The sequence below is a fragment of the Petaurus breviceps genome, unplaced genomic scaffold, assembly GCF_028583685.1.
Source record: "Petaurus breviceps papuanus isolate PSGF00001 unplaced genomic scaffold, PetGlider_PUasm1.0 90424, whole genome shotgun sequence".
Taxonomy (NCBI): Eukaryota; Metazoa; Chordata; class Mammalia; order Diprotodontia; family Petauridae; genus Petaurus; species Petaurus breviceps.
In genome coordinates this window covers 1,596,629-1,623,413 of record NW_027187247.1, presented here as the reverse complement: position 1 = coordinate 1,623,413, position 26,785 = coordinate 1,596,629, and the positions used below count along the sequence as shown (strand labels likewise).

Below are 26,785 nucleotides of genomic sequence, written 5' to 3'. Positions count from 1 at the left end.
GAGGCTACTGAATCCAATCCCTTCCGCTTATTGTTTGCTATTGGTAAATCATTTTCAGTCATTTCTAACTCTTTGTGACCCCATTTGGGGTTTTCTTGGCAGAGATACTGGAGTGTTTTGCCATTTCCTTTTCCAGCTCATTTTACAGATGGGGAAACCAAGGCAAACAGGGTTAAATGACTTACCCAAGGTCACAGAGCAAGGGTCTGAGGCCAAATTGAAGATGAATCTTCCTGCTACCTAGCCCAACACTGTCCACTGTACCACTTAGCTACTTTCTCTCCACATCTCCCCACATCTCCCCACCGCCTTTTATAGATAAGGAAACTGAGGCACAAATAGGTTAAATAACTTGCCTAACATGACTTCTTAGTGTCTAGTTGAGTCCATTTAACTCCCTAGTGAGCCACAAAAACACAGGTAAAAGGAAGAGGAACAGAATTCTTTATGGCTGTGCAGATTACGCTGGCACATGGCATGGAAAAGCCACTGCCCCCTACTCGGCTCCTTCCTGACCCCACCTCTTGCTCTCCAAACATTCAACTCCCCTGCAGCTGTTGCTGTGGAATGATGGTGAACTTGCTTCAAAATCACGGCATCCTTTCTGATGAGTCTTCCATCAGGAACTCTGTAAACATTCTCTACCTCACCTTTTGAAAGGGGAAGGGAAGAGCCATTTATGCGGTGTCTACCCATAATGTTAATGGAATAGGAAGATCTTCCCTGTCCATTAAAAGGCCCAGGTGAGCAAACGTGTCCCCTTCTCCTTGGAACAGGAGCCGTGTTTCCAGGTCCAAAGGTACACAGGTATTTTAATCACAAATGTCTTGCTGCTTTCACAGCTGTGCTACATCCTGAGTCACCCAGAGCCCATTAAAGGAGGAACTTGCTTAAGAAGGAGCTTGCTTAGGGGGAAGCTTGTTTGTAGGAAGGCTTTCATACATTTTGGCACTAAGCTAATTAGGCACTGAGTCAGAGGGTTGTGGTGCCTTCTGGCTCTGATCTATTAGTTGAAAACTATATATACTGGGAGGCTGGTATTTTACTTTGGGGGCTCACTCATGAGAAGGACCTTCTGATTCCCTGGAAGGGACTCTGAGTAGCTTTTTGTTAAGAGACCCCCTCCACTCTCTCCCTCTCCACTATGCAGATGCTGGTGCTCTCCTGGTCTGGTGGCATACGTAGGTGGTTGTATTACTTTGTTCAGACAGTTGGAGCCCTGTCTATTGGATTCTTTTTTGGATACGCACTTCTTCCTACTTACCCACACTCATCTGTCTGTTAATTAAAGTAAGATCATTAACCCCTTTAAAACTATCTTTCCTTTAGAAAAGCAGATCAAAGAACCTGTGCTAGCAGCCCTTCTGTGTGCCAGTCTACTTGCTATTACACTACCATGTGCCAAGGACTGGGTTAAGCGCATTTTTTTTTTTTTGCTTTTTGGAGGGCAACTGGGGTTAAGCAACTTGCCCAAGGTCACATGACTAGTAAATGTTAAGTATCTGAGGCCAGATTTGAACTCAGGTACTCCTGACTCCAGGGCCAGTGCTCTATTCACTGAGCCACCTAGCCGCCCCTTAAGTGCATTTTTTTAACTGATATTTTCTCATTTGATTCTCACAACAACCCTGTGAAGTAGGTGTCTATTTTATAGTTGAGGAAACTGAAGTAGATGGTGGCTTAGAAACTTGTCCAGGGTCACACAGCTGGTAGGTATCTGAGGTTGGATTTGAACTCAGATCTTTCTGATTCTAGACCCAGCACTTTATCTGATGTACCACCCAGCTGCCTATTCTCCTGTAGCATAATTGCTATTTGATTCCTTGCACTGTGCCAACCAAACATTCCGAGTACCCTATTTAGAGGCTGCTGACATTCAGGGGAGTGCTTCCTTTTTAGTCACAAAAGTTTCCTCACTTACCCCATAAGGACACACCAGATGGAAGTCTAAGAAGGCATCCTGGGAGTGTGCTGAGAGACAGGGGATACCGTCTTGGCATTTAGAAATTCTTTGCACATAATCCATAAGTTAGATTACTGAGCAGGATACCAGGTCTAGAGTCAGAAGGGACTTCAGAAGCCAAATGGTTCAATACCTTCATTTTATACATAAGGAAACTGAAGCAAGAAAATCAAGTGACTTATCCAAGGCCAGAGAGACAATAAGTGTCAAAGGCAGGATTAGAACCCAACGTTCCAGAGTCAGTGCATTTTTCACTGCCACACCATCTCCCTAGAATTACAGCTCTTTTCTGGATGGCTATGGTCGAACATCCCACCATCACTTCAAACTCACCTTACATAAAATCAAACTCAATCTTTCTCCTCAAATCAATTCTACCTCCTGGCTTCCTTGTTTCTATTGAGAGTAGTACCATTAATCCTGTTATGAACCCTCAGTCTATCTTTGATCTGTGTACATATCAACTTCAGATATGATGTTGAATGATGATATGAGGACTAAGAACTATCATGATAGATAACCCATTTCGGCACCAAGATGCACTTGCCCATCAAGGCGTGTGAATCCAAGATGGCTTCTCTGTTCAGGGGCCAACTGGTCTCAAAGAAGGAAGGGGGAAGCACATTTATTCTTCTCATGGAAGGATTAAGAGATTTCCAGGCGTGTAGGAACAGCAGAGCTGACACTTGCTTTGGCAGCCACAGCTGGCCTGGATTCTGTCTGAATTTACAACACCACCAAACAGCAGTGAAGTTAGGTGGCAGCTGAGAGTGGAGGAAAGCAGTCAGCATCCACTGGGAGTTAGTTCCAGATGATAAACTTGGATTGTGTTAATCGAGGGTGGGGGAAAACAAAAGAACCAGGACAGCAGAAGATGTCCAGTGAGCCTGGGAGCCTTCCTAGTGAGACAGTGAGAAGATGATGGAGTCAAATGACAGAAACATCACATCAGTGAAAGTATTTTGGAAGTGAGAGAGTGAGATGTAGTGGTTTTAGTCCTGGATTGGTGAATCAGGCATTTAGGTCTGGGTTCTGCTGCTATATGAGATCTTTGGCAAGTCATTTTACTTTTGTGGGTCTCAGTTTCCTCATCTGCAAAATGAGTGGGGTGTGGACCGATTGTTCTCTAAGGCTTCTTATAGCCTTAACATCCTGTGATTTCACTGGGGGAGAAGATGGAAGAACCATGTGTTAGGTATATAATGCACTGCTCTTTCTTCCATCATAATAAGGATGGAAGAAATGGCCTCTGTTATTTGTTTATGTTACACTTGAACATCACCTTCCCATATTCCATTTTAGTCTCTTCTCTTTTTAAAAAGTTTTAAAAATTTTTAATTTTTTTCTTTTGCTTTTTGGAGGGGGGAGGCAGGACAATTGGGGTTAAGGGACTTTCCCAAGGTCACATGGATAGTAAGTGTTAAGTGTCTGAGGTGGGATTTGAACTCAGGTCTTCCTGCCTCCAGGGCTGGTACTCTATTCACTGCACCACCTAGCCACCCCAGAGTCTCTTCTCTTTTGATCTCACAATACAGTTACCTGTTCCACGATGTGACTTTCCCCATCACGGTTTCACTAATTTGGGTGTTGGCATAAGAAATTAAATGGGAATTTTAGGGGGGGATTTGTGGAAGCTGCAGATGACATGTAAAGGCCAGCAGATGACACAGAGCCTATGACCAAATACTTAATTCAAATTTTACAATAAGGTACTGTAAACACCCCCTAAAAGAAAAAGAAAACAATTAGACTTCTCTGCTGTGAAGGGAGAGCCAAAATTTTTATATGAATTTTCCAGATGATGGGGGCTCCGTGCCCCTAACTCCCAAGACATGGAAGGGATAACTGTACTTTATACACTACAAGAATAAATGCTTGTATCAAGAACAAAGAGTTTTGATTGGAAGGTTTTGTTTTTTCCCTTCACAATCAATATTATAGCAGAGCTGCTGAAATAGCTAACAGTCTCGCCTTTAATACCCGGCTTCTTCAAGAATCCATGGCTTTATCAGTGTGGTTATTTCTTCTCTCTGTACAGATTGGAGCCTCTCTATGCCTTAATAAACAGTTTCCCTTGAGCTATGATTGAAAATACTTGTCACTTAGTGGCTAACCCATTAGTAACAACTTCTTCAAATTCAGCTATCTGGTCCTGGGGAGAGAGACAGATATGTTACTGTTACTGGGGTTGTGCACATATCTTGATAGCATCTGTAAGAGCTTTGGCTTCACTGGAGCAGATTTCAGGGACCCAGAGTTACCTCCTGTTAATGAGGAAGTACTAGAGTTTGACTTCAGGCAGTCAGTCAGGCAACAAACATGGATTAAGTACCTACTAAGTGCCATGTGTTAAGAACTGGGGATACCCAAAAAGGCCAAAGAGAGTCCCTGCTCTCAAGGTGTTCACAATCCAATGGAAGAGGTCCCACTGTTCTGTTGTTTTAACAAGAGTTCAGTGTCTGGATGAAGAGAGGAGACAGCCCCAAAGAACAACTGGAGATGATGTTTGGAGCACTGTGTTTCATTCTGGGGCTATCCAGAGAAAAGCAACCAAAATGGCTGGAAACCACATCATATGAGGAAAGGAAGAAGGAATGGTGAAGGTTTAGTCTATAGGAGATGCCTTTGAGGGACCTGATAGGTATCTGGAGATAACTGAAGTACTCTCATGTGGAAGTGGGATTAGAAACATTCTGTGTGGCTCTAGAAGGTGAAACTAAGGCCACTGGATAGAAGTGAGAGGAAGGCTCCAGATGAGGAATATATTTCTAGGAATTATGACAGAGAACTGGCCTTGAAGCCAAGAACGCCCAAGTTCAAATCTTGCTTCTTACCCATATTGGATGCATACCCCTGGGCAAGTCACTGAATTCCCAGGTGCCAAAGCAACTCAATAATCATTAATAACAATTAAAACAACAACATAATAATGATGGCTAGAAAGTATATAGTACTTTAAGATTTATAAAGCACTTACATAAGTTATCTCACTTGTTCTCACCATATCCCTTTCAGGTAGGGGCTATTATCATCCCCATTTTACGGATGAGAAAGCTGAGTTTGATAAAGGTTAAGTGATTTGCCTAGGGTCACACAGCTAGCATGTAAATGAGCCAGATTTAAGCTCAGGTTTTCCCAATTACACGTCCAGCACTCTATTGTGCCACCTAGTATCCTCTAAGATTACAATTTGTAGAGTAGTTGCCTGGTCTGTATTGGTAGAGGGAGTTTGTTCACCAGCAATTTCCTACACCAAAGAGATCATAGGTCTAGCAGAAAAAGTTGAATTGATATTTTTGTGAGCTATCAACAGAAATGATCAAGCAAAATATTAGATGGCAGTTGGTCATGGTTATGGTTAGGGACAAAGTTGCAGTAGATGGATTCTTCATGTCTCATAGTACTTTAAGGTTCTAGGTCAGGAAGATTTGGTCTGTAGTGTTTCATGGTGAGGACTAAATTCAAGAAATCTTCATTCCAAATATTATTCATAGTGGCATAATGGCTTTTATTCCATTCAAGTCTTATTATGATATCTAAAATTGTGGAGTCATGGAGAAAATCTCGGGTTCTTGAAACCTATACCAGAAGAACTCAATTTCTGGTAGGTCCCACTAAAGAGGGAAAGGCTTTGAGTATGAGCTTAGAAATGGATGGTATATTTGGTATCTGGAGACCACGCTAATTCAATTCAGAATGGCTTCTCATAGGAAGGTTGGCTACTAGATCATGATAAATATTTTTTTCAGCCACAGACTTATGGAGAAAGTTTAGTAATGACATAAAAGTAAGGGCTGTGATCTGCATTATTGGAAGAACCGCACCAAATAATAAATCACATATTCATGGTCTAAAGTATGACTCTTGTTATAAATGCTTTTAATCATGACGACATAGTCATATGATAATCTGATCTCAGAAGCAGCATGGATTTAGGCTTAGTGTTATAGGTTAAGTCACTGAGTTGATGGCTTACTTAACCAAATCTATTATGTAAAAGTCCATCTTATAGGATTATAGGATGATATATCCAAATCTGGAAGGGTTGTTAGAGACCATCTAGTGAAACTCTTTCATTCTATCTGTGAGAAAATGGAGGCCTGGGGAGGTTATGACCTGCCCAAGGTCACGCAGGTAGTGTCAGAGGTAGGAATAGATGCAGATCCTCTGACTTCATCTCAGTGCCCTTTCCAATGTTCCATGCTGCCTTCCTAATCTTGCATCGGGCATTATGGCCTCACCCTTGAAGAGGCTGAACAGCTCATGAAACTTCAAGAAAGAAATGATATGACAAGTGTTTCGGGTTTGAGTTTCTGTAATATTAATAGAGAACATTATTTGGTTGATGTAGGTCGCTGGTCACAAGTAGAAAATTAAAAAGAAATTCTCTAGCATTTTGGCTGTGGTTAACTAAAAGCAATCATGAAACACATTTACAATTCAATATCTGATTCTTAAACACAAAGGGGCACTTCAGATATAATTAGCTGGTTTAACCACTTAGTGTAAAATGCTAACTTCAGGAACTAATAACTACTCATATTTACATAGTGAAAACATGCCTGTTCTCATATTGATTTTCATAGCCACTCTATGAAATGGGGAGGGAAGCTGTTAACAGTGTATAGGTGTCCCCCAGTGGCTCTGTCCCTGTCTGCCTTCTCTTACCTGGTTACATTTGTCTAATGACCCGGATAGTAGCCCCCATGTCCTACTAAGTAGAGAAGCTTCAGGGAATCTCAAACCCCCCAAGTTACCCCATTGGAGTAAGACCAGTGGCAATAGCCAAAGTCCCATTCCTTCAGGAGGGGAGTCTGAGTACCAATTAACTGCCAATTCCCCAGCTGTCTTTCCCTCACCCTATAATGAGTCAACACCATCTCAAAGTCCAGGCTCCTTGTTCTCTTCCCTTAATGTCTGGTCTTGCTAGACTCAGACAAGAACCTTATAAAACCCTACCAGGCTTTACTAGTGCGGGTGCCCCAGTCCATTCAGGGTTCCATAAGGGTTCCCAATTCCATCCAGACCTAAGCCAATGAACCTGACTTGTTTCTCTCATCCTTCCTGAGTTCTCTCAGTGTCCCAAATGTACCCTCAGTAAAGCTAGCTTGCTTAACTGTCTTGTGGTATGCACCATGTTTCCTTATACTGGGCCTCTGTATCTTGAACCTTTCTAAATCTAGACCGAGACAATTTGCACATAATGATGATCTTAGCCACTTCAATGGCTTTCACCATCATCTCTGCTAGTTGACTGAAATTTATATCTAATTTCAATTAAATAAGTATTGATTAAGCATTTACCGTGGGCCAGTCTCTGTAACTGGGACTGGGAATAAGAAGATAAAAATGAAACAGTCATTGCCCTCAAGGAACTTACATTCTACTCCATCCCCAACCTGTCCCCAGGGCTTTGGTCCTGTATTTCCAAGTGCCTGCTGGGTATCAACACCAACCTATTTTGCAAGAATCTTATATTCAACATGTTAAAAACTGATCTCATAATCTCCCCTCTTGTCCCTCAGAAATGTGCCCCTCCCACTAACTTTTCTATTTCTGCTGGTGGTGCTACTGAGTCAGTGTTTGCAAAGCACTTCAGATACACTCTGTAATTTGAGACTTACAACAGCTCTACAAGGTACATACTACAGGTGGTATTATCTTTATTTAAGAGAAGAAAATTGAGGCCCATGAAATTAACTTGTACATGGTCACATAGCTATTGAGCATGTGATGTGAAATCTGACACAACTTTATGCCCACCCTCTACCCACTATGCCATGTTCCTGGTGACCCAAGCCTGTAGCTTAGAGTCATCCCTTCCCTTTGTTCCCCATATTTGATCAGCTGCCAAATCTTTTCTATTTAACTTTCAAAACATCGAACATTTGCTTCCTTCTTTCGATTTACATTGCCACCAAAATCACCTCTTATTTAGACTATGGCAACAGACTTCTACCTGGTTCCCCTCCTTACAGCCTCTCTCCTCTCCAACCCATGGTCTATGGAGCGACCAAAATAAACTTTTGCTTAGAAACCTTCAGTGACTTGCTATGTGTGCCACACAATTTACTAGGTAGTGCAGGGTGGTAGGCCTGGAGTCAGGAGGACCTGAGTTCAAATCTGACCTCTAGCACTTGCTAGCTGTGTGACACTGGGCAAGTGACTTAACTCTGTTTGCCTCAGTTTCCTCAGCTGTAAAATGAGCTGGAGAAAGAAATGGCAAACCACTCCAGTATCTTTGCCAAGAAAACCCCAAATGGGGTCACAAAGAGTAGAATATGATTGAACAACTACATGACAAGAACAAAATATATATATATACATATATATACACACACATAATATATATGTATAGGTACACATATACACACGTATATATTGATACATGTGATAACTATAATGATATAAAGATAGCTATATTTCATATATAAATATATTAGCTAACATTTATATTGCACTATTTAGATAACACACACTATGTGCCAGGCCTATGCTGGGAGGCAGGTGCCTCATTATCCATATTTTACAGATGAGGAAACTGAAGAAAACAGAAGTTAAGTAAATTGCCCAGAAGTTAAGTAAACTGCTACACAGCTAAGTGTCTTAGGCTGGATTTGAACTCATGTTCTCCTGGCTCTAGGCTTGGTGCTCTATCCACTGTACCATCTAGCTGCATAGATGTATATGGGTGTGTGTGTGTGTCCCTATACTAAAGAAATCAGAGTTCTGATACACACACACATTTATATTTACCTCATTGCTAAATCTGTGCACACACACATGTGATTATTCATCTGAAGTTGTTTCCATTCATGTCCAAACCTTAGTGACCCCATCTGGGATTTTCTTGTCAAAAATACTATATGTATGTATTTGTACCAAGAGCTCTAATTTCTTACATGTAGAAAACTTTCAAGTAGGTAACTTCCTCTATCAAGAAACATCAGTGACTACCTTGGAACTAATCTTGGAGGGCTGCGTTGGGGCAACAAAAAATTCAGTGACCTACTCAAGGTGACACTGTATTTCAGAGGCAAGACTTGAACTCAGGTCTTCCTGATTCTGTAGCATTACTGTCCACTGTACCATTTTATCTCTTCATTCCTTATTACTTCTAGGATAAAATAAAAATTCTTCAGCCTGACATTTTTGTCGTTTCATTTTTCAGTCATGTCTGACTCTCCATGATCCCATTTGGGGTGTTCTTGGCAAAGATATTGTAGTGGTTTGCCAAGCCCTTTTCCAGACCATTTCACAGATGAGGAAACTGAGGCAAACAGGATTAAGTGACTTGCCCAGAGTCACACAGCTAAGAAGTGTCTGAGGCCTGGTCCTCTAAAATCTGGCTCCAGTCAACTAGGTTCCAATTAGTAAGCTAGTCATGTTATTTGAAGTATAATTATAATTATCTTGAAATATGGTAACTGGTTCCAGCCAATGAAAATATGAATAATGGGACTACTTCAAAAGATTCATCATTCACATTAAGTGGAACTAAGTTATATTTCAGATTACTCCCTTTTATATATTCTACATTTCAGCCAAACTAGAGTAATACTAATTCACCAAACTTAACACTCTATTCCTTGCCTCAGTGCATTTTTACAATGTCTCCACTCCCCTCTCCCTGCTAGGTCTTAAGTTTACTCATCCTTTATCTTCTTTCAAGGCGCAGACCAAATGATACTTCCTCAGTGAATTTTTCTCTCATCCCACCTTATTTGGAAGGTCATTGAATGAATGAACTATTTCAGCAAGATGGATATGAGGAAAGGGAGGAGGTCTCTTGTTCCCCAAGTTATCTTATATTTGCTCCTCTGTGTACATGATATATCCCCCATGCAGAATGTAAGTGTGCGGAGGGCAGGAACCACTTCATAACTGGATTTGTATCCCCAGTGTCTAGCATAGTGCCTGGCAAATAGTAGTTAATTAACTTGATTATTGAATTGAATTGAGCTGTGAACTCTTAAAGTAATGCTCTGATTGTTTTACTCTTTGACTCAAAAAACATCAGGGGCAGGGGAAGCTAAGTGTCACAGTGAATAGAGCACTGGCCCTGGAGTCAGGAGGACCTGAGCTCAAATGTGGCTTCAGACACTTAACACTTACTAGTCATGTGACCTTGGGCAAGTCACTTAGCCCTAATTGCCCTGGCCTCCCCCCACCAAAAAAACAAACAAACCCCCAAACCAACATCAGGTGCTCATTCTTGATACAATAAATAAAATATAGATTTCTTAATCTGTCATTCAAAGTCTGCCAGCATTTCCTTCTACCTTACTTCAATCTCTTCCCCTTTGTATGGCTTGTACTGCAGCCAAATTGGACTACTCACTACCTGGAATGCTTATCTTGCCCTTTCCTATTTCCCTGACTTTTTGTCTTTCATCCTCTTCAATTCCCATCCCTTGTCTCATGGACTTCTCTCCCTGTCTGCTCAGTGCAAGCCCTCCTTTGAAGGAACAACTCTGGTCTGACCTATCTATGAAGCCTTCTCTAACCCCCTCTTTATCTACAAAGCCTTCATTAATCTCCCTTTTCCACTTACAGGTGAAAATGACTTCTCCCTCTTCAAATTCTCTCTAGTATTTTGCCTGTATTATAGTTATTTGTGAACATGTATCAACCTCTTAAGACTATAAGCTCCCTGAGGGCAAGAATCATGTCTTATATCATCTTTGTATCCCCAGTGCCTTACACATAGCAGGGATTTAATATTTGTTGACTTGAATTGAATTTCCATTTTTAGATGAAAATATTATATGTATGTTAGTCTTAGAAAAGACCTGTTTATGAGTGCAACTATAATATTGTACTGCTTGTCATCAAGTATTTACTGAGCAGAGTAATGACCAAGGACCTGAGCGAGGCAGTAAAGCTCACAGACAGTACCTGTTCTTATGCAGCTTTTGTCTTAATAATGCCGTGGTCATTGCCACCGTGAAATGAAGATGTTAAAATCATTGCTGGGCAGGTTGAAGCATCAAACAGATTAGTGGTTTTGATTAAGAAAGAGCTAAATAGAAGGACTGATGTCATTGTTTAGTTTTGTGTTTTATGGAGAGTGACAATTGGAGACACCTTTTATAGATATGTTGGTTAACAATAAGATTTTAGAATTGAAATCTTGTCATTAATTCTGAATCATCTCAGAAGAGAAGAGAATTGAAATTCAGCTTCAGTGTCTTTAAAACCAAGCTGTCTGGTGAGGTTAGTGGGCATTATTATTAAAGCTAGGTATGACTATGCCACTCTCCCACTCAAAAACATGTACTGACTACAAATTATTTGTAAGATAAAGAAGATTTTAAAAATCCTAACTCTAGGGCTGGAAGAACTTTGGAGGTTATCTAATACAACCCCACATTTTACAGACGCGGAAGTAGGTAGAGAGAGGTTTTGTTACTGGTCTAAGGACACACAGGTACTAAGTGGGGATAGAGCCAAGGTTTTCTGACTCCAAATCAGTCGTTTTTTTCTGTTGTACCATGCTGATGACCTTATAAACTCTTCTGTTCGACATTTCACAGTTTGGCTCCAACTTATCTTATTAGAGTAATTTCACATGACTTTCTCTTTTTGCTTCAATATTTCAGTCACACTGCCCTATCTGCTGCTTCCTGTATACATCATTCCATATTCCCAAAGTGTGTCCTTGAACAGGCTGCCCCCATTCCTGCAATGTCCTCCTTTCTCACTTCTACCTCTTGGGAATCCCTGCCTCCCTCCCTTCAGGGCTGAGCTCAAGTACCCCATCCTGAGATTAAGCCTTTCCTAATCCCCCCATGGTTAATTCTTCTCTGTGTCCCCTTATTTAGCCTGAATGTGTTTTATATTTACTTATCTGTGCACAGGTTGTCTTTCTCTACCAGAGTATAAACTCTTTGAGGGTTGAGATGGTTTCAGTTTTGTTGTTGAATCTTCAACACCTGGGGTAGTGCTTGGTTACAAAGTAGATCTTAATATTGCTGACTGAATTTAAGTGATGATAATGAGGATGACGACCACCGCCACCATCACCGCCGTCACCGCCACCACTGCCGCCATCACCACCACCACCACCACCACCACCGCCATCACGACCCCCATCACTGCCACCACCACCACCACCGTCACCACCATCACCGCCACCACTGCCGCCATCACCACCACCACCACCACCACCGTCACCGCCACCACCACCACTGTCACCGCCATCACCACCACCAGCACTAGCATTACTCTGCATGGCACATTGGATAGAGATATGACTTTGCTGTTAGAAACACCTAGATTCAGGTCCCACCTCTGACGCATGCTGGCTGTTTAACCCTGGGTACCTCTCAAAGACAGAGGTTCTTTTTTTTTTTTTTAAAGCAATCGGGGTTAAGTAACTTGCTCAAGGTTACATGGCCAGTTATTTCCGGGTATGGTGCTACGTGTCTGAGCCCAGATTCGATCCCCAGGTCATCCCGACACTGGAGCCGGTGCTCTTACTTACTGTGCGACCTGGCTGCCCCAAAGATAGAGGTTCTTAACCTTTTTTGGGGGGTCACAGACTCCTCTGAGAGTCTGGTGGAGCCTTTAGAACCTTTCTCAGAATAATGTTTTTAAATAGTTGAAGAAAATGCTAAATTTCAGTTGGAAGTTTGTGAAAATAAAGATGTAGGGTTTTTTTTTCTCATTCAGGGTGTGTGGATCCCAGATTAAGGGCTCCTGTTCTAAGACTAAGCTAAAGAGAAGATGTTTACCTGCAGTGTTAAAGAGGATTTTCTTTCTAGGAGCTCTTCATACCATGAAGTCTGAGCATCGCCTCATATTTCCCCTCCAGAAGAAAATTTTGTTGTTGTTATTTGTGTTTGACTCTTCATGACCCTATTTGGGGTTTTCTTGGCAAAGATACTGGAATGGTTTGCCATTTCCTTCTACAGTTCATTTTATAGATGAGGAAACTGAGGCAAACAGAGTTAAGTCACTTGCCCAGGATAATGCAGTTAGCAAGTGTTAGAGGTCAAATTTGAACTCAGGTCCTCCTGACTACAGATTCAGTGCTCTGTCCACTGTGCCACCTAGCTACTCCACAGAAGAAAACAGTCCTCCACAAAAGTCATACTTGGGATGGAGGTGTTCCTGCACAAACCCTGTGGGGTCATAGCAAGCTGAAAGGTTTTACATATGTCTATTGCCCATTGGCAACAGACTTGATATTGGTCTAGCTCATTTTGGAGAAAATTATCCCCACAGGACTGACCACTGGGTGATCTTTCTCCATTGGAAGTTTATGGAGATTGTCTCCTAAAAGTCTTTGAGAAGTGTGCTTGGTACGGGTGGAAAGAAGAATCACAGTGATAAAATCCTAGCTCCTTGGTGCTGGGGCTGTTTATAATATCAGCTATGTAAACAACTTTAGGCTCATGGAATAATGGGACCAGAATCCGATCTGTGGTAACAAGAACTCCCAGGAAGCACATAGAACTTGGCCTGTTAGTAGTAAACATCATGGATTTATGGAAAGTTATGTTGGAAAATCTCCGTAGCTCATGGAGCTAGAGAAACATTAAGAGGTGACGAGAATGCTGTGAAAACAGAATCAAAACGACAGGAGACTGGAGGGAATTAAGCCAGCCTCTGGACGGGGAACGAGACAGAATCAATTATGACTGTGGGCAACAGAAGCAAAATGGAAGGAATTAAAACCTGACAGCTGAGAATATGCACAAATTTGGCCCAACAGCTGAAGACAAAAGAACAAACAGAAAACACATTTATTATTTGAAAAGGAAGATGACGAAATGAATGATGTTGCTGGAATATCTGAATTCTCCATTGAAGCGCTACATTAAGTCAGCCTTTAATGAGAAAATGCAGGTAGGACCATTAAGAAGTAATGATGGCCTTGTAAATACAACTCCTGCTAAAAGGCTACTTTGGCTGGGGAGCAGAGATAAATCAGCTGATCAGGATTATGTATGTATCTCAGGTTAGTAAGGGATTAGCTAATGAATTTGCCAAACCTCTGGCAGTTGTTTTAAAGGAAAAAAGAATGAAGAAGGTGATACATAAATAGCGGGAGAAAAAGACAGGTGGTATTGAGCTATAAAACAAAGCAGGGAGCCTGGCAACTATGTGCTGACCTTAAGACAAGCAAGGATAGTGTTTATAATCCTCTAGGGTTGGGGTGGTGGAAACAGTGCTAGATTTCCTGGAGTTAGGTGGACCTGCGTTCAAATTCCATTTACTGTTGACCTGCATCTATCTGGACCTCAGTTCTCTCATTTGTCAAAGGTTTGCATTAGATGGTCTTTGAAGTCTGTCCCTTCTGGCTCTGAATCTATGATCCCTAAACAGAAAACTTAATTTTAAAGGATGAAAAATAATAGAATATTTTATGATCACATAAGGTAATATTTGTAAAAAGGTCTTCGTGTCTGGCACATAGAAGGTACGATATGAAATACTTCTCCCTCTTTCTCTTTCCCTTCATTTGATGGCAATTTACTGACAAAAATGGCTCCATTGTCAAGCTTTTGGTCCAGGAAATCAATCAGTCAACAAGTATTTACTAAGCATTTACTCTCTGTCTAGTACTGGGTGCTAGGTGCTGGATACAAGTATAAAGAATGAAACTACCCCTAGAGTTTACACTCTAAAGGGGGAGACAAGAACTACATATAAAACAAATACCATATAAATATAAAGTTAATAAACACAAACATGTACAAAGGAGTTAAATGAAAGGGGAGAACACCAGCAGTTGGTGGAATTAGAAGAGGTTTCAAGCAGAAAATGGTGCCTGAGCTGCATCTTAAAGGAACAGGGAAACTCCGGGTGGAAGAAGCTAGGACAGGCTGTGTTCTAAGCATGGGGGTGCCATGGGGGGGGGGGGGGGCCTGGTACAAAGCCATGGTGTCAGGAGATGGAGTTCCCTAGACAAGTGGCAGCCTGAAGGCCAGCTTGGTTGGATCTCAGAGAGCAGGAGGGGAAGTAATACACAGTGAGGCTTGAAAGATGAGTTGGGGCTGGTCTAGTGGGGCTTTAAAAACGAAACGGAGGAGTTCATATTTGATCCTAGGCAATAAGAAGCTACTGTAGTTGGCCAAATAAAGGCAAAAAAGTTAATATTTCAATTCCTTCAGGATATTTAACTACTTTTTGAGTACAAAGAACTATTGAGCAAAATGTAGCCAAATGCCAATAAGAATATGCAAGGTAATTAAGAGCCAAGTTGGCTAAGAAAGTCACAAGAAGAATGTTTGAGGCTCAAATTGGAATCTTCTAAAATGTGGAAATTAGCTTGGAGAAGAGAAAATTTGGGGATAGGGAGCTGGAATATTACCATCCATAGCCTTCAGTTATCTGAGGGGCAGTCACATGGATGTCAGATCAGACATGTTTTGTGTGGTTCCGCAGAACAGAACGAGGAGAAAAATGCCTGTTGTGGAGAAGAGGATTTTAGTTGGATATAGGGAGGAGCTTTTGAGCCATTAAAACTGTTAGAGAAGGGAATGATCTGCTTTGGGAAGTAGCAGGTGCCCCATCTATGGGGCAGGAGCTGGAGGGTTCAAAGGGCGGCTGAATAAACCACTCTTGAGGTCATTTTTAAGGTGCCTGGGTACTAGGAAAGAGCTAATCTCAAGAGCTCTGAGGTTCCTTCCAAAGATTCTACAGAGAGGCTTCCATTCATGAATTTTAAGAAATCACATGAGATTTTATCCACACATACATATCTGCACATACATGTACACACATGTGTATGTATGTATGTGTATATATAGAGAGATATCTATATCTATATTTATATCTGGAATTCTAAAATCCTCCCACCAAAGTTCATTCTAGAATCCTAAAAGACACCCAGAAGCATTTCTTCAATACACATGGCATAAAGGTATGCAGAAATAAAATTAGGAACTTCAAAGCACCCCTGCTCCAAAGTGTATACTCCTAGAACTTTAAAAGACAACCAGAAGTATTTTAAAAATATATACAGCAAAAAGGTCAACACAAAAATTCCCCTTTTTATTAGCTGGCGAGGGGTAATCAACAGCAGATGAACGTACTAGGCAGAGAAGCATTTACTCTCTTTCAGTTTTTATGCAATCTTACAGAAAAGGTCAATAGCAACTAAATAGCCAGAACATATACTACCTAGGATAGGAAGGTAGAAAGTCAATACTAGATAAGGAAGGTTAACTTCTAAGATTGTTTATAAAAGTGCTTTCAAATAATCAAACTCCAATGAAAAGTCACAAAAATCACAATACACTAGAGGTATGTGGCCTGTGACACAGGCCGGGCAGTCTTCTGGACAGATGGGCACATACCATTTGATCAAACAAGCTGATGCGGCATAGAGAGGATGAATGGGAATTCACTATAATATTCAACAATTGCTCATCTAATAAGTGAGTTAGTGCTGTGGAAGACACAAGGCAAGTAAGAGACACTGTTCTTGGGCCTCTAGCCTGGGGCGGGGGGGGGGGTGGTAAGGCTACTACATCCAGTCAAATAATAACACAAGCCAGTGAGTTGTTGTTGCTTGGTTGATTCTGACTCTCTTTGACCCCATTTGGGTTTTTATTTTTGGCAGAGACACTGGAGGTGTTTGCCATTTCCTTCTTCGGCTCATATTATCTTATTATTTCTCATATTATCATATTGTCTTAAAGTGTGGGTTTCGACCAGATATGGGGTCAAGAAAAATTTGGCAATAGTAAAAGGTTTCTGAATGGGCAATGACCAAAAAGTAATTAAAAATCAAACAAATGAATCTGAGCTGTTTCTGGGCTTGCCTGTGTTGCATTGGGCAACTTCACTGAAGCCTTGGTACTGAACACAAAGCACGAGCTCAGGCCGTGCAATGCCCACCAATGCCGCAGAAACTTGAAAAGGGGTCAGGAGTGGAAAAAGTTTAAGGATAAGGAAACTGAGGCAAACAGGGTTAAATGACTTGCCCAAGGTCACACAGCTAGTAAGTGTTTGAGGCCAGATTTTAATAGGAAGATGAATCTTCCTGACTTCAGGCCTGGTGCTCTTGCCACTGTACCATCTAGCCACCCCAAGACAGTAACAAGTGACAAGTAAGTGGAAAAGGAATTAAATTTCATGTAATTTCACAGGCAAGAGAGATCACTGTGGTCTGGAGAGGTTCTGTATGGAAAGCTGCATGGAGGAAATGGGCCTAGAGCCAGACCTTGAATTAGGGGGAGAAATTGGATGGGCAGTAAAGGAGGGAAGAGGGAGACTAATGTGAACAATGGCAAGGAGCAGTCAGGAATGTACTGGGTACATTTGGGAGCCTAGAGTCAGGAAGACTCATCTTTCTGAGTTCAAAAATGGCCTCAGACTCTTACTAGCTGTATGACCCTGGGAAAGTCACTTCACCCTGTTTGCCTCAGTTTCCTCATCTGTAAAATGAGCTGGAAAAGGAAATGGTAAACCACCCCAGTGTCTTTGCCAAGAAAATCCCAAATGGGGTCACAAAGAGTCAAACACAACTGAAATGATTCAACGACAACATGATATAGAAAAGTTTCTTTGGGAGGGACCTTTGCATGTTACAGACAGGCAAATGAGGTCTAATTAGGGGCAATTACCTGCTGAAAGTTGCAGCATTCATAATAGTGGCAGTAGTCAGGGCCCACAGTTTTACTTAATAAGAAATCACTGGACAGATAGAAAATTATTTAGATCCCATTGGCTAGAAATGGTTTTCTTTCAAATCAATCTTAGAAACAAAGTACCAAGATTTACCATACTAAGCATGAGTTCTTGCTCACTTTAACCTGCCCAAATCAACCTCATGGGGGTGAGGTGTATGACACAGATTTTCCAATCCATTCAGCCTTCCTTGTTTGTGCCCCAGGCAAAGATGCAGAGAGTTCTTTCCTGGGCCTTTTAAAATGGAACCAAAGAGGCTTTGAAGAGAGCTCAGTTTCTAATTATTCACCTTTCCCCACTGCCAAAGCTTCCCAGGTAGGAGACCTTTTGTTTCCCCAGGAGGCCCACTGGGCCAGAACGGAGGACAGCTTTTCACACTAGGCTTTGGCTGTCTGCAGATACTGCCTCTCTCGCTCCCAGACCTGCCATTCTTTTAACCTTCAGCTCCATAGAGGCCCAGAGAAGGAGGGGAAAAAAAGCCTTTTATAACCAAATTATCTCTGTGTATTCATCTGCCATTATGTTAATGCAATGTGAAGCTCAGCAGATGGCACAAAGTAAATTATGCTGGTGGAAAAAAAAGAGAGAGGGAGAGAGAGAAAGAGAGAAATTGACCTTTTCAGGACTCTTTCCGATCCCAGAGCCGAGTTTGCAAACTAAAGTTTCAAGCCTGGCACCAAGGCAGACAGTGATTTACAAGAGGCAGCTGAGGACAGGGTTAGTGGGTTCAGAGGCCTTTCTTGGGGCCTGGGCTTTGCTCAGCTTTTCACTTACCTGCACATTTTCTCAAAGAGTTCGGCATACCCATCACAGTTGCTCTTCTGGCTCTGCAGAATGTCAGTGGTCTTGTAGGACCGACGGTCCTTCTTCTGAGCAGCCACGATGTCATACTCTGGAGGGACAAAGGTGGAGAAGACAGCATAAGAGGATGGAAGGCATCCCCAAAGAGAAAAAGGCAGAGCAGAAGGATGCTTTTCCATTAGGACAGCTCCAATCACCTGATAAACGTTGGGTCTTGAACTTGTGATTTCATTGGCATAAGGAACTCCCAATGAAGGGGCTCCCCCTTCCAATGTAAACTATTGTCTGTTATGCAATTTATAATCTTAGAGGGATATCTGGAGCATTGAGAACTGTGAGTGACATGCCCAGGGTCCCACAACCAGTTTGTGTCAGAAGTGGGACTGAACGCAGGTTGTGCTGACTCTCTATCCATAACATTTCTCCTGATCATTATCATGAATAGCACTGGTTCATAAATAGTTTTTTATTTAAAAAAATGAAAGTGGGCCCTATGAAAATGAGGCACTGGACCTGAAATATATTTCCTAAATTCCTCTTCTTTCTGTTTCCACGGGAACCTGGATCTGGAAGGCCACTCTACTGCGATTAGCACATTCACCAGAATGGAGGCAGATGCAAAAGAGGTAAAGGCAATTTGGGACAGTCTTTTTATGAGTACTTTCAGTAAAAGTTTGGAGGAGTAAGGAGGTTAAAATAGAATTTAGAGACTGTAGATTTCAGTTACACCTGCTTGCTCTCCCAAACTCCCAAGCATATAAAATTAGAAGCTGGCTACCCAGGGGAAGGTAGATAGAGTTCCGGGCCTGGAGTCAGGATGATGTGAACTCAAATCGGACCTCAGACACTTACTAGCTGTGTGACCCTGGACAAGTCACTTAACCCTGCATCAATTTCCCTATCTGTAAAATGAGCTGGAGAATGGAATGGGAAACAACTTCAGTATCTTTACCAAGAAAACCCCAAATGGGGTCATGGAGAGTAGGATAGGACTGAAATGGTTGAACAACAATAATCTAGAAAATCAGTTCCTATGGACACTGTTAGCAAGAGGCCAGGCCTACTGTGGATGGTAAAGTCTGTAAAGAGACTCGTGTGCCTACTAGACTGAAACAAAGGGGTCATAGGGCTCTCTGGGCTGGATGGGAGGCATTGCATTGGCTCCTGGGGCCTGTGCCCACTGTCTTCAGCTGAGGGCTTCTGAGTGCATGTCAGAGGAAGGAAAAATAGACTCACAGGGAATGCAAATCAAGCTATGAAAGCTTAAGCCTGGGGACCAAAGCGCTGCTGCTCTGTTATTAACCGCCAGACCGAGAGATTGATTCCCACCGTTCTACACTCGCTGCTATGAGGGCAGTTGAATAGTCGAAACCTCATAATTTCCAAATGGAGGGGGAAATCTGCCCCTGAATGGAATATCTCAGTGATCAGGGGCTCATTGGAACATAGCTCAGTGTGCCAGGAAATGCTTTTATTGGATGAATGGCTTATCGCAGAGCAGAGGTCCCAGTGATCTGTTTTTTAAAAGTGACACTCTCATCATGAGGGTAAAGTCTATCCTCCAGGAGACACTACAATTAACTGAAGGTGTAGAAGGAATCACTGGGAAGGAAGTCTACTGTGAGAGATGTGATATATATGTATGTATGTATGTCTACAAGAACATGAGTATGACTTTATATGCAGGTACGTTCAAATGGCTATACATGTGTGCATTTATATGTATGTCATGTGTATGTGAGCATATATACATACAACCATTATATATGTGTGTGAATGTACCTATAGAGGAGAGCCTATGTGTACATGAGGGTGCATATTTGTGTGTATGCAAGAGTATAAGTGTGAGAGTGTAAGAAGATATCTGTAGGCATATGTGTGAGTGTAAATGCCTATGTATTCGTGTGTATACACACATATATGAGAGCACATTGTATCTGTGTGTTTGAATGTATAGGATTATATATCAGTAATTGTTCACATACATGTCAGCGTGTATATACACACATGCACACGCACCCATATGTACAGGCATATACACACATGTGCACACATATGTATGTGTATATATTGCGTGTGTGCATGCACATGGAGGCAACATGGCATAGTAGAGTGAGAGCTAGTCTTTCAGGCAGAAAGACTAGGGTTTAAGTCCTGTTTTTGAAACATAATGGAAAGGAGGAAAAAAGCACTTCATGTGTGCCAGGCACACTGTAAGCACTTTACACATATGACCTCATAATAATTGAGGGAGCTAGGTGCTATTATCCCCATTTTACAGCTGGTATAACTGAGTCAGACCGAGGACAAGCGACTTACTTCCCCAGAGTCACACAGCTACTAGTAAGTGTCTGAGGCTAAACTTGAGCACAGATCTTCCTAACTCCAGGTCTGGTGCTCTAACCATTAGGCAATCTAGCTGCCTGTGTCACCCTGGACAAGTTCAACTCTTTTAAGACTTTAAGTTGCAGACAAGGTCCTGACATATATTGGTAAAGAGTATTCACTCATCTGAGAGTTTCCTATGCCAAATAAATCTCAGGTCCAGTCTCTATCTCTATATGTGCATATCAGTTGTTCAGTTGTTTCATTCACGTCTGACTTTTTAAGACACCATTTGCAGGTTTTTTTTTCAGTATCTTTATACTGGAGTGGTTTGCCATTTCCTCCTCTAGCTCATTTTACAGATGAGGAAACTGAGGCAAACAGGGTTAAGTGACTTGTCCAGGGTCACACAACTAGTAAATAGGTGAAGTCAGATATGTGTATAGCTGTTTATTTGCATGGAAGGAAGAATTGTAAGAACAGCAGCAGCTAACATTTTTATATACCAGGTACTGTGCTAAATGTTTTACAATTGTTATCTCATTTGATCCTTACAACAATCCTGACAGATAGGTGCTATTATTGTCTCTATTTCAGAGATAAGAAAACTGACCCAAATAGGGCTTAAGGGACTTGCCCAGGGTCATACAATAGAATGGAAAGAAGGCTGGGCCTGGAGTCTGGAAAACCTGGGAATCCCATCTCTGACACCCATTAACTGAATGCCTATGGGAAAAACACAAGCTCATCTGTAAAATGAGGACTTAATGCCTCCCCTCATGGGTTTTTGTGAGGCTCAAAAGAAATAATGGCTGTAAAGTATACTTTGCAAATGACAAAATACAATGTAAAAAATAGCTATTTTACTATTATTTATGGGTAAAAACATATTGGTGTGTGTGTGTGTATGTGTAAAAAGTAAGCACACACATTAAAAAAGAAGTCACAGGTCTAGTCTCTATCTCTCTCTCTAGATATCACTAGTTATATGTCAGATAGATAGGCAGATAGATGAATGAGAAAGAGAGAAGGAGGAAAGGAGAGAAAGAGAAAGAGAGAGAGAAGGGAGGAATGGAGGAAGAGAGAGAGAGGGGGGGGAGAGGAGAAAGTGGGGAGAGAGAGAGAGAGAGAGAGAGAGAGAGAGAGAGAGAGAGAGAGAGAGAGAGAGAGAGAGAGAGAGAGAGAGAGAGAGATTTCTGCATGTGAGAAAGGAGGTCATGCTTCCTGATGTGATATAATGTCTAGCCCTAGAAGTCAACCAGTTCCCGTTGGGTTAGACTGTCAATCAGACAATAAACATTTATTAAACACCTACTATGTACCAGGCACTGTGCCTGGGGACACAAAGAAAGACACAAAATAGACCCTGTTCTCGAGGAGCTCAGAGCCTAACGGCAGAGCAGGGGAAAGGCGGAGGCCAGGAGGAATTTGCGGGAGCAGATGGTATTTGGGGTTATAACCTTGTGCCTGCAGCAGGGGAGCAGTCCTCTTCTATTTAGTATCATTTGGATTAGCCTACTAATCCAAATAATACCATTTGGCATCATTTAAATTCTCAAATCCTGGTTTAAGTAAAAAGCCCAGCGATGCTGAAATAAATAAAAGTGTTCCATATTGTTCACGTTATTGTATAAGTCATAACACTACTCTGAGTTGTTCTGCTAAATCTTAGTGGAGTTAGGGAAAGAATGCAGAACCTAGATAGAGTGAAGCAATTAAGTCTGGATTTTGCCTTGGAAACTCATTGACTGGGTGACCTTGGGTAAGTCTCTAAACTTCAGTTTTTTCATCTATAAAATGGGGGTAATAATAATAGTATCTTCGTCATGGGGAGTATATCTATGTCTATATCCATGTAGATAAAGAGATACAGATTCATGCATTACAAAACTTAAAGCACTATATAAAAATTTATTGTTATTTTTAATTTAGTTATCTGTAGTGTTGTATATCTTTGGAACACCCCTAAATCATTCCTACAAAAGAAGCAACACACAATGGTAAGGGCGCTGGAATAGGAGGCTTCCGATTACCTTGGCCCAATCTCCTCACTTCTTTGAACCTCAATTACTTCATCTGTTCATTGAGGATGGTAAGGAATCTGCTAACTACCTCGCAGGGGGTATTATGGAGATCATTTGATATAATGGAAGGAAGGAAACAAGCATTTATTAAACACCTACTGTATGCCAGATACGGCACTGAGCACTTTACAGTATCATTTCATACTCACAACAACCTTGGGAAGTAAGTGCTATGATTATCTCGATTTTACAGCTAAGGCAGACAGTGGGAGGCTAAGTGACTTGTCCAGAGTCATACAGCTAGTAGGTGTCTCATGTAGAATCTGAACTAAGGTCTGGCTCTAGGTCCAGCACTCCGCCCACAGTGCCATCTAGCTGCTTCCAATAATGCAGGAGAATTCACTGAGTAAACAGCATAGTGATATAGAAATATACAATGCGATTATGATTTTGTCCTTCTTACAAGTGATGTAAAGGCAGATATAGATGAAGAAAGAAGCTTAGGCTGATTGTGGATGTGGCTGTTGTTTGCCCTTCATTCTCAAAGAGGACCAGGACATCAGGAAGGTGAAGCTTTGACATACAAGTGAATTGGATTTAAGAGAGGGAGGGCTGTGCAAAATCACCAGCCTCACTTTCTCCTCCGGAGCCATCTGGTTCCAGTGGCCAGATATGGATCAGGATGACTGGAGATGGCCTAGCTCAGGTTGATTAAACCTTTGGCTAAAGGGCATACTGAGAGTCAGCTCTGGAGTCAGATCCTTTGAATCCTGACTCTGTTCAGGGATAGCTATCCCTCCTGCCTTCACTTACAAAAGAAACAAATTTGATAAACATGGCATCAGATACCTTTATCTAAGTCACTGATAAAAAAGTAAACAAATACCAAGGACAGATTCTGGTGGCATTTTATTAGAGACCTCTCTCCAAGTTGACATGTAGCCACTGATGACTATTCTGGGGATAAAAATACATATATTAGCTACCTGACAGAGGTTGTTGTAAGGAAAGCACCGAGTTCTATTATGGGTTAAGTAGGCCTTTTGTAGGCTGACCTGGGAACTTAATTCCCTTGTTAGATTAAGAAAACACCTACTAGAAGTCATGATGATTTTCTATACTGAAAACACTAGGTTTGGAAGGACATCTATCCTTCTTGTTAGAAAGAATATACATCATTACCGTAATGAGAGGTAGCTATTAACAAAAAGCATGGCATTTAAAAGAAGGCTCTGATCCATGACAAAAAACATTGTTTTTATGGAAAAATCATTCCAACAACTGCCTTACAAAATAGACTTTTATTGTCTGTTAGCAATAGGTGTCATAGAAGAATAACATCTCAGGGAAGGACCCAGAGATGACTTTGTAGAGGGCTTACTCATACTGGGCATAGAGAAAGAGAATTTAAACCAGCTCTATCTAGTACTGCCAATATTGCTGCTGTTCAGTCGTTTTCAATCATGTTCACCTCTTTGTGACCCCATTTGGGGTTTTCTTGTAAAGATACTGGAATGGTTTCCCATTTCCTTATCTAGCTCATATTACAGTTGAAGAAACTAAGGCAAGCTGAGTTAAGTGACTTGCCCAGAGTTGCACAGTTACTAAGCATATGAAGCCATATTTGAACTCAGGAAGATGGGTCTTTCTAACCCAGCACTCTATCCACCGTGCCACCTAGCAGCTCATGCCAATTTTAGACTTGTTCCACTTTCATGACATTCGTAGTGAGGTATGTGAGGAATCAGGGAAGTGCTCTGAGAAGCTTACAGTGGTTTGGCTTAGGCCTTCAGCATTTTCCTTCCCATCTCCTTTGGTGGCTTTGGTGTGTGTGGTCTTGGCTGCTGTACTTCAAGGAAAGGAAGTCACAGATTTATGTGATGGGCTTGTGTGCCCTGGGTAGATCTAGGTAGGGTCCATGGTGGGGCCCTGTAATGCTCTGCAGATGGAAGAGAGTTCATATAAGACAGGGTCTGAGGGGTAATGACATGACCTGAAGCATTAGCCTAAGAATCACAGATCAAATTTTCCATGATTTCTCAATCCTTCATCACTAGGGAAGATTGCCCATTTTAATGGGCATTTGCCCAAGGGGTGGATACCCCTTGGTAATGGGGTCTACTTTTAATCTCTTCCATAAAACCCTTTACTAATGGTACCAATAAGGAACAAAATGGACCAATTTAAGATTAGTTCCTTTAATTTAATCTGCCTACTTTTGAAGAAAGGTGATGAGCTATGGTTCTACAGAGGACTAGAGACCACAGGGTGGCTCAGGGGATGAGAGGGTTGGACTTGAAGTTAGGAAGACCAGTGTTTAAATCTCTCTTCAAACACTTCCTAGTTCTGTGGTTCTGGGAGAGTTACGACTTCCCTCAGTCTCAGTTTCCTCATCTGCAAAATGGACAAAATCATAGCACCCACCTCACAGTGTTATGAGGATCAAGGGAAACAATACATACAGAGCTTTGCAAACCTTAAAGGGCTAGTAATTTATAATTATTTTACTATGATTATTGCCACCAGCCCAGAGCTGATTGTATGTCCATGTTGCATGACCTACCTATGTGATGGCATATCCACACCCAAATGACTCTGACTTTCTCCAGGTCTGTATGAGCCTCCTGGAGCAAGTCTTTCACCAGTTCTTCCAAACCAGACTTGACTTTCACCTGTTTGGAAAGGAACATGATGTGTCAGAAACAGGACGATTGTGGAATATGCTGAGTTCTCATTTCTCCATCTTGTTTAGCTTGGAAAAGGCCAGATGTTGACTGAGGCATGGAGGATAGAAGGGGATACAATAGCAAAGTGTGACTCACGGCAAGAGCTGAGCTGGCCAGCACTGGGGTGACCCCAAATCCCTCTGGCACAACTTCTCCTTTGCCCTCAGTTCATGGTCTCCCTTTTCCTTTACTCATTCTTTTTCTAGCCACTGGAGTTTTTAAGGTATCAGAGTATAAATGCTACACCTCTTACTCTCTTCCCCCAACCTCCTGCCAGTTTTGTAATCATAATGAACTTGTTTTGTTATTAGGGGCGATGTGTAATGTTGATGTTGTGGCAGCAATGAATCAGGGATGGGCCCAGAGGTTCCAGGACCAGAAGAATAACTCAAGAGGATAAGTCTAATAGATAACACAATCCTAGACAGACAAGGGGGCAGGTCCAAGGAGGTCAGCTAAGAATGGTTGTGGCAGAAAGGTCTATGTAAGAGAGGTCCATCACCTAGAGGTGGTGAGGGTGGTCAAAAAGACTAGAACGAAGAAGAGTGAAAGCTTAGCTTTCCTAGCTCCAAGTCTAGCTGCTGTCTGTCATTTCTGGAATGGGGCTCACCAGAGTTTATTTTATCCAGAAAAGATACAGAGGAATAGAGGGGAAGAGATGCAGGCAATAGTAGGCATTTGCCATAGTCTTTATGTCACTGTGGATACAGGCCACCTTTAAAGGAGTGTGTATGAGCTTGGTAAGTTTTTGATATTCTGGAGAGGCCTGGTGAAGCTGGACTTTGGTTAGCACCACACCCTGAGAGGATCTTTCTATCTGAGAATCAGAAGCAAGCACAGCACACGTTGGATCTCTTACCTTGGAGGCATATGCATCCAGTTTTTCAAACTGCCTTAGGTCTAATGGCATGGATTTCAGACTAGAGCGATCCCACGGGTAGGCTGGAAAACACCAGAAGAACTTTCTCAGTCATGAAGGTAACTCTTAATAGTGTTGCCCATTCTAGAAATAGTAATGTCTAGTGAACTAAGGCCAGACGAATGGAGACATGGGGGTTTCTGCCTAAAGTGGGCTCTTAGCATGGACACTTGGGACAGTTTTAACCTTGCAGGTAAGAAAGTGTTCATGTGATAGAAATGCTTTTTCTCTTCCTTCTTCTGAGAGGCTCTCTCAAGAGACCTGGATATTATTCCTGATTCTGCCATTTACTAGCTGGATGAGTGTCTGGGCCGCAGTTTCCTCACCTTAAAATTGTGTGTGTGTGTGTGTGTGTGTGTGTGTGTGTGTGTGTGTGTGTGTG

General features: G+C 41.8%; 1 protein-coding gene across 1 annotated transcript in view; it reads right to left on the bottom strand.

Annotated features, from left to right (window-relative positions):
- The window catches only part of KY (kyphoscoliosis peptidase), a 106,627-nt gene that overhangs the window by 32,420 nt on the left and 47,422 nt on the right, over window positions 1-26,785 (bottom strand). Inside the window, exons 6-8 of the mRNA XM_069108698.1 lie at window positions 26,344-26,426; window positions 25,322-25,430; window positions 18,383-18,500 (exon numbers count right to left, since the gene is read on the bottom strand). Of these exons, the coding sequence (XP_068964799.1) occupies window positions 18,383-18,500; window positions 25,322-25,430; window positions 26,344-26,426 (310 nt within the window). The remainder of the gene's footprint in view (window positions 1-18,382; window positions 18,501-25,321; window positions 25,431-26,343; window positions 26,427-26,785) is intronic.